A 13,501-nucleotide genomic window follows, 5' to 3' on the forward strand; every position below is an offset into this window, starting at 1 on the left:
AATTAAGGAAAGAACATTTATTTAACATTAGTTCTACTCTCCATTATCCCCCAAACAGTGCCTAATAGACGGTAATGGGCTCAATACATATTTGTCGAATGAATTTCGAATGAACCACATGGTTAATACTTCAGTGTTTGCTAGTGGGATATTTAAGTGAAGGCTATAGGTGTGGGCTTTATGGTCAAATACACATCGTCAAGGTTGGGTCTTTGCACTCATTAGTTTAATGATCTTTCTGGGACACAATTTTCTCATCTGTGAGTACTGTTTACTATACAGAGGTACTGTGAAGACAAATATTCAAATATTTAGCACAGAGCCAGCACAGAGTATGTATTCAACAACTGTGGCTCTGATTGTTATTTACAATACCTGACTGTGTGACTACTAGAATCTGAGCTCCCAAAAGGCTGCATCAATATAAATGGATATCACTTTTCAAACTTTTTCATAAAAGCAATTCCTGTTCCATTTCTATCATACTATCAAGTTCTTTCCTAGCCTTAGGCCTAAACATATCACTTTTACACTTTATTTCTTCATTTTTGGATAACACTTCACCCATGCAGTAAGAAGAAGTGAAGGAAACGTGGATAAGCATAAAGAAGGGGAGGAGGAGAGAGGAAAGAAGAGGCAGTTGGATCTGAGAAAGTTCTGGACTTGCTGTAAGAAGACCTAGATGCAAATTCTGCTCCATCCACAGATATGTGTGATTCTGGGTGAACCATTCAGTCTCTGGCCTATTTTCCTTATTTGCAAAGTTAAGAAGGTATCAGTAAAAGGGGTTCATTAGATGATTTCTAAGGGCATTTCACTTTTATTACTCTGTGTAAGGGGCCCACAAACTGCAGCCAGCAAGCCAAACCCTGTTGGCTCTTGTTTCTTTCTATCTGTAAGGTAACAATGGCTTTTACACTTTTAAATGGTTTTTGAAAAAAAATCAAGAAAATATGTTGTGACATTTGAAAATTATCTAAAATTGAATAAGGACAATTTGGACAGGTCATAATCATTTGTTTACATTTTACCTTGGCCAGTTTCATGCCAAGAGGGCGGAGTTGAGTCGTTGCCAGAGACCATATGGCCCACAAAATAAGAGATATTTAGTACCTAGCCCTTTTGAGAAAAAATTTGCTTTTTCTTGTTCTATGTGTGTAAATATACCTGCTGATTTTGAGCTGACTCATCTCTTTTATATGAGCTCATCAGGTATTTTTCAAAATATTATTATGTTGCATAATCCCACAAACTGTTCAGCTTTCTAAGGGGAAAGACCATTTGCTCACCATTGGAATCCTAGTGCCTTACACAGTCCTAGCACAGAGCAGGTGCTCAGTATTTGTTGTTGAAAAAGCATTCTAAGACCATGCCAAGTGAGTAATTTCAGAACGTCAAAAGGAATTTTTTGATCCAGTACAAGCTAAGTTGCCTATTTTTGTAATTTCGATTTGAAAAAAATATTTTTAAAAACTTTTTTGCTGATCAAAATTCTTCCTGCAAAAAAATCCTTACTGAATATTAGATATCCAGGGAACAGAGAATTTAAAAAAAAAACCTCAAACATATGTATTAGAATTTTTTTTCCTAAAAAAAGCATGTGTTAAGAATAATGGTAAAATTGAAATGGCCTCAGCCTTTTACAGCTGTGCGCCACGTTTTAAAAATGACGATTATTGGAGTCCAAGGAATGGTTGTCAGAAACATTCTGCGTAACTTAAGCACAGCGGCGAAAAATACAAGCATGTGTGCTGAGCAAAATGATTGTGTAAGGAAGAAAAAGTAAGATTTTGCATTCAGTGCAATGTGTCGAATGTGAACCTATTGCACGTTGTGTTGCAGATTTACTACAGCTGAGTCATTTCGGGACACAAGTGTGTTTCCAGGAAAAAATGAGAGGAAGGAACCAGGCTGAGGGGCTTGCCGTGTTCCCCCAGGCACTCCCAGTAGCAGACACCGGTACTGCGCGGCGGGCGACGGCGTGGTCAAAAAAGGCGCCGCGGCCCCTTTAAGAGGCACAGCACCTTCTCCAAGATACCATCTTGCACCAGGAGTTCACGTAAGCTCTCTATCTACCTTGCTATATCCCTCCACCTTAACTGGGTACGGCCATCCGGCGGGGCGAGCGAGCTTTGTCATTGGCTCTGCGCGTACGGCCCTCTTATTTCTATTGGTTATTGCGCCCTCCACTTGGCGCTATCTCCCGCCCCCCTGAGCCGTCAAGCTAGGTTGAGTGAGGGCTCTTGGGTTAGTTCCTGTTAGGCCCCGGCCGGGGGAGTAGGTTGAAGTCTTCTAAGATGCCCGGTGGGCTGGGGCACCGGGAGCTGTGAAGAGAGCGTGAGGAGGCGGCGAGGGGAGACCCGCAGCAGGCCTGAACAAGAGCGGCGGCCGAGCCCGCCTTCCCTGCACCATGCTCATAGAGGATGTGGATGCCCTCAAGTCCTGGCTGGCCAAGTTACTGGAGCCGATGTGAGTGAGCCAGGCTGGGCCAGGGCCGGCGAACGTGGGCGTTGGGGGCCCGCGGGGGCGTGGGGGGAGGGGAGGCGGCGTGGGGGAGGGCGGAGCGGAGGGGCCGCGGCCGGGAGGTCCCAGCTACGTCTTCTGTGTAGTACTATCACCATTGTGGGGGGGGGGGCGGTGGCGGGGGGAGCGAGAGCCAGGGGCATAGAGGCGGTGTGGCTGTGAGACCGGAGGGGGGGGGGCGGCAAGGACAGCGAGGGCTTTTTAAATATAAATATTGAGGTGCTGGAAGGGGTAGCCGGAATAGTGAGGGAATTTAAAATTTTACTCTTTGAGCAAAGAGCGGTAGATCGCAAGGCTATCGAGGGATTTTTGAATGTGAATATTAAGGGTGTAGCAGGATGTCGAGGGCTTTATTAACATCAGTACGAGCCTGAAAAGATCCAGAAGCAGAGTACCGAGGGCCTTTTAAAAACATGAAGATGGAAAGGAATAGTAGGGACATTGAGGGCTCTATAGCAATTATTGATGAGCTCTGAGGGTTCAAGAAATTTGAAGGATTTGAGAAACATGAGGTATTTGAAAGAGGTATGTGAGCATTCAAGTGCTTTTGGGACTTACTGGAAAGCTTTAAATAGGATAACAAGGATATGAAGGGATTTTAAAATATTATCCGGAAGTTGTTAGTGCTAGGAAAACTGATAACTTTTAAATACCATTAAGGGTTGGAAAATACTGAGATTTTAAAGTTTGAGGGTTGAAAGGTATTTAATATTGTTGGAGGAGTAGTCGAAAGGGGATATACCTGCAGCATGTAGGGACTTTTAGGTACAGTCATTGGAGCAGTAAAAGGGGTACTAGAAAGACTAAGAGTTTGGTAGTGCTGGAGGATTGTGAGAGCACCTGAAGATATTGAGGTGTAGGATTATTGTTGAGAGGCTGAAGAATCAGAAGGGCTTGTTTTTAAAAAATATTTTAGGTAGGTAATTAGTTATGGAAATTGTGGGACCCTTGAAAGATAGCAGAAGGTACCAGCTTTCTGTTTTGTTTTGTTTTGTTTTGTAGCCATTTTAAGAGGTTGGATTGTGGCGAGTTTATTTGGAATATTGGGGGATAGCTAGTTCCTGAAACATCCCATAGAGGGAAGAGAGGGAGTGCTGAAGGGAGGGGTGGAGAGAGATGATCTCTAACTCTCTTGGGAAAGAAAGCATGGAAAGAGAAAGGGGGGAGTCGTTTCCTGCCCCCTCCTCATTTCTCCTGCTTAGCTTATTCTCCTTTTAGAGGTGAGGACTTGCTGGGTGAAAGGAAAGGGGTAGAGGGAGAGTCAGGCAGGCTATGTGATTCATTAGATTAGACCATTTTAGTGGAAACACTGAGTTTTTCAGAGGTGTAAATGAGGGATAGTTGGGGAGGCCTGGAGGTGCGTGTGGTAAAGTTGGAGGTGTTGGGAGACAGCTGCTTACCAGTTTATTTCCTGGTCCTCCTGAGAAATCTTGTCAACTAACTTTGTTGTTGTTTTGCTGCTTTGATTTCTTGGATGTGAACTCCTAAGAAGAGAGTCATCTTTAATCCCCTGTGTCAGCCTTGTGAAGGTAGGATGGTTAAAGAAGGCAGCATTAGGGGAATGTTGGTGTCCAAAGTACTGTTTACATCTGAGGACTAGGAGTATGTGAGAGTGCAGGTATGAATGAAAGTACACTCAGGACTTGTAGGTTTTATATTAGTGATGGTCTGTTTGAAAGTTTTGTAGAAGAGTCTGGGTGTCTTGAGTCTGATATCTTTTTCTACAGTGAAGTTTGGGAGCACAAAGAATGGAGATGGATTGTGATGGAGGTAGAAAAGAAATGAAATAGAGTTAGTGAAATTGACCATATATGGAAAAGGCGGCAAAAAGGTCGTGTTTAAAAAATTGTTTACCTTCATGTATATAACATAAGGAAAAAAACCTGTGTGCGTGTGTGACAATTTTGCATATGGGCTCTGATTCTGTTTTTAGGTAGAGATTCTGCAAAGAGTTATATGTATATGTCTTTGGTAGAAGGTGACTAGTTTTAATGTTACAGTTAATTGCCTTTTTTTTCCCGTTTAATCCTCCCTACAATTCTCAGTAGTGGGTTTTTTTTTTTTTCTTAATGTGAAAATTTAGTTTGGGTACAAACCTTACTAGTGTTTTTTTCTCTTAGCCTATTTTTGTTCTTTATCCTAATAAGTCTATAGGTATTCTATAATTTTTATGGATAAAAGTTACCTTTTAAACTGATTATTTGGCTTTAATTTCCCCATTTGTTTTGAGTTACAGATTCAACTGGAAACATACAAAATGCTTTTTTAATCATAAAATTGTTAATTTGGGGGGGCTAAAAAGAGCCAAAATCACTACTCAGGCTCTCCTAGAAGTATAAATTAAAAAATACTAATTTTTAACTCCTAGAAGTATGGCTTTAGATGGAAGCGTTAATAAGAAATAGCAAATGCAAAAAGGAAAGAAATAACAAGTGCCGATATATGTATTTTCGTTGGTTGTCATGGGATATTATTTTTTGCTTTTTAAGACACCCTAAAATGTAACAAATGATATGCTAAAATGGGTTGTATTTGTAAATTTACTTTTTGCATATTACAGATTGAGGAAAGTTGTCATGGCAGAGTGGCGTGTTTTTACGACATAGTGTTTCAGAGCAGTTTCAGATAATGGAGTTGAAGTGGATATGTTGGAATCATACTATATCCATGCCCATGATCTTCTATTGTGTTTTCTTATTTAGCTTAATTTACACTTAACTAAATTTTATTATAGTTTATTTATTTTATTTAATTATAGCTTATAACAGTTAACTAAATTTATAAAAGATTTTAATTTTTATAGGTTTTTAAGCATGTTGTGTCGCATGCAATGGAGTATTTCTAAACCAAGCCATTTTACATGTGATTATTCCCTGTAGACGAATTAGAAATATCATATATTAGAACATATCCGTTACCTTCCACTCCTTTTGTAGATGGGGGACCTGTCTATTACTTTTCCTAGAGGAAAGACAAAAGGACAGTACCTGGAAGAAATAACTCCTTAACTTGCTGGGAAAACCTAGTACCATTTTTATTGGCATTGCAGTCAAGGGAGAGAAACCATCTCAGTCAAGAAATTTATATCTCTATTCCTACTGCTACATGAACAGACTGAATTCACAAGTCTTGTTTGAGGTGTTGGGTTTTTCCCCCCCTAAGTTTGTTTTATTTATTTTGAGAGAGCATGATTCGAAGGTGGGGATGGGGGAGAAAGAGAATCTCAAGCAGGTCCCTCACTGTCACCACAGAGCTAGATGCGGGGCTCAGTATCAGAAACTGAAATCATGACCTGAGCTGAAATCCAGTTGAACATTCAACTGATTGAACCACCCAGGCGCCCCTTGTCTAAGGTCTTTATCTTTCTTCACTTTGAAATGTCAGTTATAGAGACTATGTAGGGATTATGTACCATTGGGAGATGTCATGGTTTCTTTCTGTTAGAAATAGCTTCTCATTTTCAGTAGGTGAGCACCTTAAGAGTAAAGTCTAAGTAAATCCAAGGGATAAGTTAGAAACTACGAGTTTAATAAAAGTTTAGCCAATAGAACTTTGCTTGGGATTCTCTCTCCCTGTCTCTCTCTCTCTCTCTTTCTCTGCCCTTCTGCTTGTATTAGTACTCTGTCTCTCAAAAATAAATAAACGTTAAAAAAATTCAGGCAAGCATTTTTCTTTTTAATTAAAAAAAACTTGTTTATTGGGGGTGCCTGGGTGTCTCAGTCAGTTAAGCGTCTGACTTTGGCTCAGGTCATGATCTCGCGATTTGTGTGTTGGAGTCCTGTGCTCAGAGCCTGGAACCTGCTTCAGAGTATGTCTCCCTTTCTCTCTGTCCCTCCCCTGCTTCCACTCTGTCTCTGTCTCAAAAATAAATAAACATAAAAAAATAAAAAAATATATTTATTTATTTTGAGAGAGAGGTAGAGAGTGAGCAGGGGAGGGACAGAGAGAGAGGGAAAGAGAAAATCGTAAGCAGTCCCCACACTGCCAGCACAGAGTCCAACCTGGAGCTTGAACTCATGAACTCCCATCAGGAGTTGGAAGCTTAATTGACTGAACCATCTGGGCACCCTCAGGCAAGCATTTGTTAATACCAAACATGAATTTCTACCTGAAAAATGTTGTCTTTATTTATTTATTTTTGAGAGAAAGAGTACAAGCCAGGGAGAGAGAACCTTCAGCAGGTTCCATGCTCAGTAGGGAGCCAGAGGGAGGGCTCCATCCCACAACCCAGGGATCAAGACCTGAGCCGAAATCAAGAGTTGGACACTCAACTGACTGAGCCCCCCCAGGAACCCCCCCAATGTCTTCAAGTGTTTTAAGTTTTTTATAATATATATCATGTGTGTGTGTATATATATGTATATACACACACAATTTGAAGCTCTTTAGCTTATTATAAAAATTTGTCTTGTTATGTGTTTCATTTTTTTCTTTTAGTTTTTATTTTTATTTTACTTAAAAAAGTTTTTTTTTAATTTATTTTTGAGAGAGAGAGACACAGAGCATGAGAGGGGGAGGGTCAGAGAGAAAGGGAAACACAGAATCTGAAGCAGGCCCCAGGCTCTGAGCTGTCAGCGCAGAGCCTGACGTGAGGCTTGAACCCACAGACCGTGAGATCATGACCTGAACTGAAATCGGACGATTAACTGATTGAGCCACCAGGTGCCCCCCCCCAAATTTTTAAAAAATGTTTTATTTATTTTTGAGAGAGAAAGAGATAGCGTGAGCAGGGGAGGGTCAGAGAGAGAGGGAGACACAGAATCTGAAGACAGGTTCCAGGCTCTGAGCTAGCTGTCAGAACAGAGCCTGACGCAGGGCTCAAACCTACGAACCTCGAGATCATGGTCTAAGCCGAAGCCCAGCGCTCAACCGACTGAGCCATCCAGGCACCCCTGTTTTTAGTTTTTAAAGTTTATTTATTTATTGTGAGAGAGACTATCCCACGCAGGCTAAGTGTGGAGACTGACATGGGGCTCGAACTCACGAACCTGTGAGATCATTACCAGATGCTTAAGTAACTGAGCCACTCAGGCATCCCCCTGGTATATGTTAAAAATTGTTTTTCCGGGGCGCCTAGGTGGCTCAGTCGGTTAAGCGTCTGACTTCGGCTCAGGTCATGATCTCACGGTTCAGAGCCTTGAGCCTGTCTTCGGATTCTGTGTCTCCCTTTCTCTCTGACCCTCCCCTGCTCGCACTGTCTCTGTCTCTCTCAAAAAAAAAAAAAAAAAACCATTAAAAAAATTGTTTTTCCAATGTCTATTTTGAAAAAGAGATAGTATGAACAGGGGAGGTGCAGAGAGAGAGAGAGAGAGAGAGAGAGAGAGAGAGACAGAATCTGAAGCAGACTCCAGAGAGAGAGAGAGAGAGAGAGAGAGAGAGAGAGAGAGAGAGAGAGAATCTGAAGCAGACTCCAGACTTTGAGCTGTCAGCATGGAGCCAGACAATGGGGCTTGAACTCATGAACTTTGAGATCATGAGCTGAGCTGAAGTTGGATGCTTAACTAACTGAGCCACTTAGGCGCCCCTCCTTGGTATAGATTTTAAAACAAGTGATGGGCTTTGTAATACTTTTTTGTATAGTTGCATACGTCTATTATGGTAAAACATGATCAGGGCATTTAGTTTCTAGTACTGTATCCCTGATTTACTGTGTGACCTCGGAGAAATTCTTTAAATTTTCTATAAACAGTTAATTATATTATCCATCTATCTATCTTTCAAATATGGTGTGAATATTAATGTGTAGACTATAAAAAGTGCCTGTTTACCTTAGAAGCATTTAATAGAAATGAAATTTTGTGGTTTTTGAAATGTGAAAACATGGTAAACTCTTTTTGCAAAAATATTTTACTTAATAATGTTAAGCAGTAATGCCACTTAAAACATAGTATTCTAGTGCATGGCAGAGCTAGAGTATCACTGCAGGCCCTGTAGGTAGGACCGGTAATTGCTAGTGAAAGCCACGGCTTTGACCTGTAGTTTCTGTGACCTCAGTCCATAGCAACATCTTATTTATTGCACTAGGAGATTGAGTATGTTGTCGTCTCTGAGTATGATGGAAAAGGCAGCAGTAAGCTTCACAGACAGATCACTGTATTGGTTCAGTGGTCATGGAGGGAGTGTATACTTTGAACTCTACAGAGCTTTTTTTTTTTGAAACTGAGACAGAGTACAAGTGTGGGAGGGGCAGAGAGAGAGGGAGACACAGAATCCGAAGCAGGCTCCAGGCTCTGAGCTGTCAGCACAGAGCCCTGTGTGGGGCTCGAACCCAGAGACCGTGAGATCATGACCTGAGCTCATGACCTGAGCTGCAGTCGGATGCTTAACCAACTGAGCCACCCAGGCGCCCCTGAACTCTATAGAGTTTTACATGCTGCCATAGATCTGTAATCTTTATCACATTAAGTTCTGATTAGTAATGTCTGTGGCTACCCAAATAGGAAAAATCATCACCTAGCAGCTATGAGACCTGACCTCTGACATAAATAAACTACGAGGGTGAAATGAGTATTTTGGAGGTATGTTCTTTAAAGATTAAGAAGTTCTGTTTTTTTTTAATGTCTTTTATTTATTTTTGAGAGACAGAGATAGGGCAAGCAGGGGAGGGTCAGAGAGAGAAGGAGATGCAAAATCTGAAGCAGACTCCAGGCTCTGAGCTAGCTGTCAGCACAGAGCCTGACGTGGGGCTCAAACCCACGAACCATGAGATCATGACCTGAGCTGAAGCTGGTTGCTTAACCGACTGAGCCACCCAGGCGCCCCAAAGATTGAGAAGTTCTGATAGTGTGCTTAGTGGCTTCAAAGAATTATTGTGCCTCTAAAGTGCTGTCGGACTTTATTTCACAGAAAAGGACATATTTTGACCAGAGGACTCCTTGGCAAGTTTTTTTTTTTTAATTTTTATGTGTTTTTATTTATTTTTGAGAGAGTGAGAGACAGAGCATGAGCAGGGGAGGGGCAGAGAGAGGGAGGGAGGGAGGGTGACACAGAATCTGAAGCAGTCTCCAGGCTCCAAGCTGTTAGCATAGAACCTGATGCGGGGCTTGAACTCATGGATCGTGAGATCATGACCTGACTGAGCCACTCAGGTGTCCCTCAGAAAGTTTTTTGAATGTTTATTTATTTGGGGGAGAGAGGGAGAGAGGGAGAGAGAGAGAGAGAGAAAGAGAGAAACAGAGCTTCAGTGGGGGAGGTACAGGGAGAGACACAATCCAAATCAGGCTCTAGGCTCCAAGATGTCAGCACAGAGCCCGATGAAGGGCTTGAACCTACAAACGACAAGATCATGACTTGAGTGAAAGCTGGATCCTAACCAACTGAGCCACACAGGCACCCTTTGACAAGTTTTAGTACACTAAGTTTAAGGACATTCTTGTTCTTAGGTCTTTTGGTCTGCCTCCTAAATATGTCTGACTGCATTCTTCTTGGCCCAATTGCTATAGGCTAGAAGCCAGAAGTCACTTTTATAGTCCTGTGTTTCCTATCACTGTCTTGTCTCATCCTCTGCTAGTGTTATTACCTACTTTGTTGTGAATTTTTTTTTTTAACATGTGTTATTTTGTACTGTAATTATTTGTCTTCATTTTCATCGCTTGGCCACCAGACTGCAGGGCAAGGTCTGTCTTGCTCAGAGTAATTCCATTACCACGCAAGATGCTTGGTACTTAGTAAACATTCAGTAAATGTTTAAATGAATCGGTGCTTGTATATATATATATATATATATATATATACACACATATATATATATACACACATATATATATACACATATATATATACATATACACACACATTGGTTGACATATATATATTTTTTAATGTATATTTTTTTTTGAGAGAAAGAGTGTGAACTGGGGTAGGGCAGAGAGAGAGGGAGACACAGAACCTGAAGGCTCCAGGCTCTGTGCTGTCAGCACAGAGCCTAAGGCGGGTCTTGAACTCAGAAGCCATTGAAGTCCAGTGCCTAACTGACTGAGCCACCATCCAGGTGCCCCATATTTTTTAATAGTCATAATTTTTCAGGTTTACTTAGGTGGTGACTATTGCTCTGTAAGATGTAGTCCAAATATCAAAATCGGGTTTGCCACTGACATATATATTTTTTTCCTCCAAAATAAATCTAGGGGTATTTTCTTTCATTCATGAAAGCCTCTAATCAATTAAGAGGAAGGTGAAAGCTTTCATTTGAAAAGAAGTAGAAGTGACATTATTTCTGTCTCTTTGATATGTGTTAACAGGTTCTTAGAACTTAATGTTATTCACGTTAACTCTTTTATTAAAGTCAAATCAGATTTTACTCGTTTCTCTCTTCTTTTTCTCTTCTGTTTTCTTTTTTCTTTTCTCCCTTTCTTTTTTCTTTTCTCTCTTCTCTTCTCTTCTCTTCTCTTCTCTTCTCTTCTCTTTTTTTAAAAGAGGGGTAGGGGTAGGGAGAGGGGGAGGGGTAGAGAGAATCCTAAGCAGGCTCCTTGCCCAGCCAAGAGCCCAAGGCGGACATGATCTCATGACTAAGAAATCATGACCTGAGCTGAAATCAGGAGTTGGATGCTTAACCAACTGAGCCACCCAGGTGCCGTCCCCGTTTTTTTTAAGAATTTATTTTATTTTTAAATATGTATTTATTTTGAGAGAGAAGAGCATGTGCACAAGCTGAGGAGGAGCAGGGGGCAGGGATAGGGAATCCCAAGCAGGCCCCATGACCAGGGCAGAGGCCCACCTGGGTTTGATCTCAGGACTGCACCTTGAGATTATGACCTGGCCTGGAATCAAGAGTTGGGACAGCTCAAGTGATGGAGCCACCCAGGTGCCCCTAAGATAAAAAGTAACTTCTACACCCAACATGGGGCTTGAACTTAAAACCCCGAGATCGAGAGTCGGATGCTTCACCAACTGAGCCAGCCAGGTACTCCCTTTACTTGTTTTTCCAGTGTTGTTTTATCAAAGGAATAATCCGAACACAGATCTCAGAATCACACATTTTGGTGTTTTGTTTAGTTTTTTTTTTATAAAGTAAAAGTAGAAGCATTATTACATTGCAGAAAATACAGAAAAAAAAATTACTTGTGTATATTAATTTCTAGCTTCTCTTGTGTGTTTGAACTTCATGTAGCTATAATCATAATAAAAAGTATACTTTTTATAATGTTTACTTATTGGGGCACCTGGTTAAGCTTTGATTAAGCTTCCCACTTCAGCTCAGGTCATGATCTTACAGTTCGTGGGTTTGAGCCCTGTCTCGGGCTCTGTGCTGACAGCTCAGAGCCTGGAGCCTGCTTCTGTCTCCTTCACTCTCTGCCCTCCCTCACTTGTGCTCAGTGTGTCAAAAATAAAAATAAACATTACTTATTTTTGAGAGAGAGAGAGCAGGGGAAGGGCAGAGAGAACAAGATAGAATCTCAAGAAGGCCCTGTGACCTGAGCCAAAACCAGGAGTTGGATGCTTAACTAACTGAGCCACCCAGCCCCCAAATATAAAATTTCTTATCTTTATATCTGCATTTGACCTTACATCAGAAATGTTTTTCATATTTGTGTGTTTTCATAATCATCAATTTTGGTTGCCTTATGTTTCATAAACATTTAACAATAAGAATTGGGTGGGCATCTGGGTAGCTCGGTTTGTTGAAAGTCCGACTCTGGTTCCAGGCATGATCTCATGATTCTTGATTTTGAGCCCCTCATCCAGCTTTCTGCTGTCAGCAAAGAGGCCATTTCGGATCTGCTGTACCCCTCTTTCTGTCCCTTCCTTGCTCTTGCAAGTGCTCTTTGGCTCTCAAAAATAGACATTAAAAAAAACCCAATAAGAATGGGTGTCTTGACTTACTTTCTCCGTTTAAAAAAAAATCTGTTTTTATATCATGCATTTATTCAATTGTATATATATTTAGCACTAATTAGGTACAGTGTTCTCTATGTTTGGCTTTATTTCCTGAGGCTGATTTCCCGTAATTACAACTACAACATATTCAGGGACTATGAACATTTTTAATGGCTGTTGAGACACGTTAAGATCAGGTGGTTTTTTTCCTGTATGGCTCAGTAACATACTCATTGTCTCAATTCTGAAACAAATATCACACTAAGTTAGAACTTAAAATTGGGCGCTTATTTAGAAACATGTAGATTTTTCTGGAAGTGGAAGAGGTTTAAGTAGTATTGGCTTTTTCTAAAAAAAAATAAATAAAAGAAGGAAAAAAGAAAAGACTTCTATAACTTTTAAGTAGTGTTTCTCATCTAGGGCCTGAGATAAGGCAGGACCATTCTCTTTGGTCTTGGGATTGGGTATAGGTCTGAAATCTGTAAAGCTGATGTGCCACCAGAGTAGATAATGTCATAAACCTGTATTGGAGATTTCATTATGGAGGAAAGGATAACTTTGAGGATTTTACAGATATTTTTAGGGCAGTATTTCTGTTAACTTCCCTTGATGAAAATTCATTATGGTTGATTTTTTTTTAATGCTTTTTTGTTTTTGATACAGATAGCATGAGCAAGGGAGGGTCAGAGAGAGAGGGAGACACAGAATCTGAAGCAGGCTCCAGGCTCTGCGCTAGCTGTCAGCACAGAGCCCGACGTGGGGCTCGAACCCACGAACCGTGAGATTGTGACCTGAGCCGAAGTCGGCTGCTCAACCGACTGAGCCATCCAGGCGCCCCGATTTTTTAAAATAAAATAAGATAATTGAAACACGCTCTTAGTACATTATTATGCAATATGTAAGTTTTAAGGAGCCCTCCTATTTCTATTTTCCATTAAACTTAAGGAAATTTCTTTTGTTCTTTGTTGTAACTGAAAGGTAACTATTGGTTGAGATTTCAGATACATTAATTTGTCATGCAGATTTACAGTGGGCAAGTGTATATGCTGTAAAATAGATTTTACTCTGTAGAATTGTAGCTTAGTTTTAGTTCCACAGGTGTGCTTTCTGCCTGATCCTGAGTAGATCACCCAGTTTGTCTTTACGTATTTACAAATTGAGG

At 40.9% G+C, this 13,501-nt stretch overlaps 1 protein-coding gene across 4 annotated transcripts in view; it reads left to right on the forward strand.

The window, feature by feature from the left end:
• Window positions 1–2,239: 2,239 nt before the first annotated feature.
• Window positions 2,240–13,501, forward strand: part of RBM27 (RNA binding motif protein 27) — a 75,467-nt gene continuing 64,205 nt past the window's right edge. For all 4 annotated transcript variants that reach the window (XM_029942190.1, XM_029942192.1, XM_029942191.1 and 1 more), the window contains exon 1: window positions 2,240–2,469. In XM_029942190.1, coding sequence (XP_029798050.1) covers window positions 2,411–2,469 — 59 coding nt within the window. In that variant the 5' untranslated portion in view covers window positions 2,240–2,410. The remainder of the gene's footprint in view (window positions 2,470–13,501) is intronic.

Source organism: Suricata suricatta, chromosome 6 (assembly GCF_006229205.1).
Source record: "Suricata suricatta isolate VVHF042 chromosome 6, meerkat_22Aug2017_6uvM2_HiC, whole genome shotgun sequence".
Classification (NCBI taxonomy): domain Eukaryota; kingdom Metazoa; phylum Chordata; class Mammalia; order Carnivora; family Herpestidae; genus Suricata; species Suricata suricatta.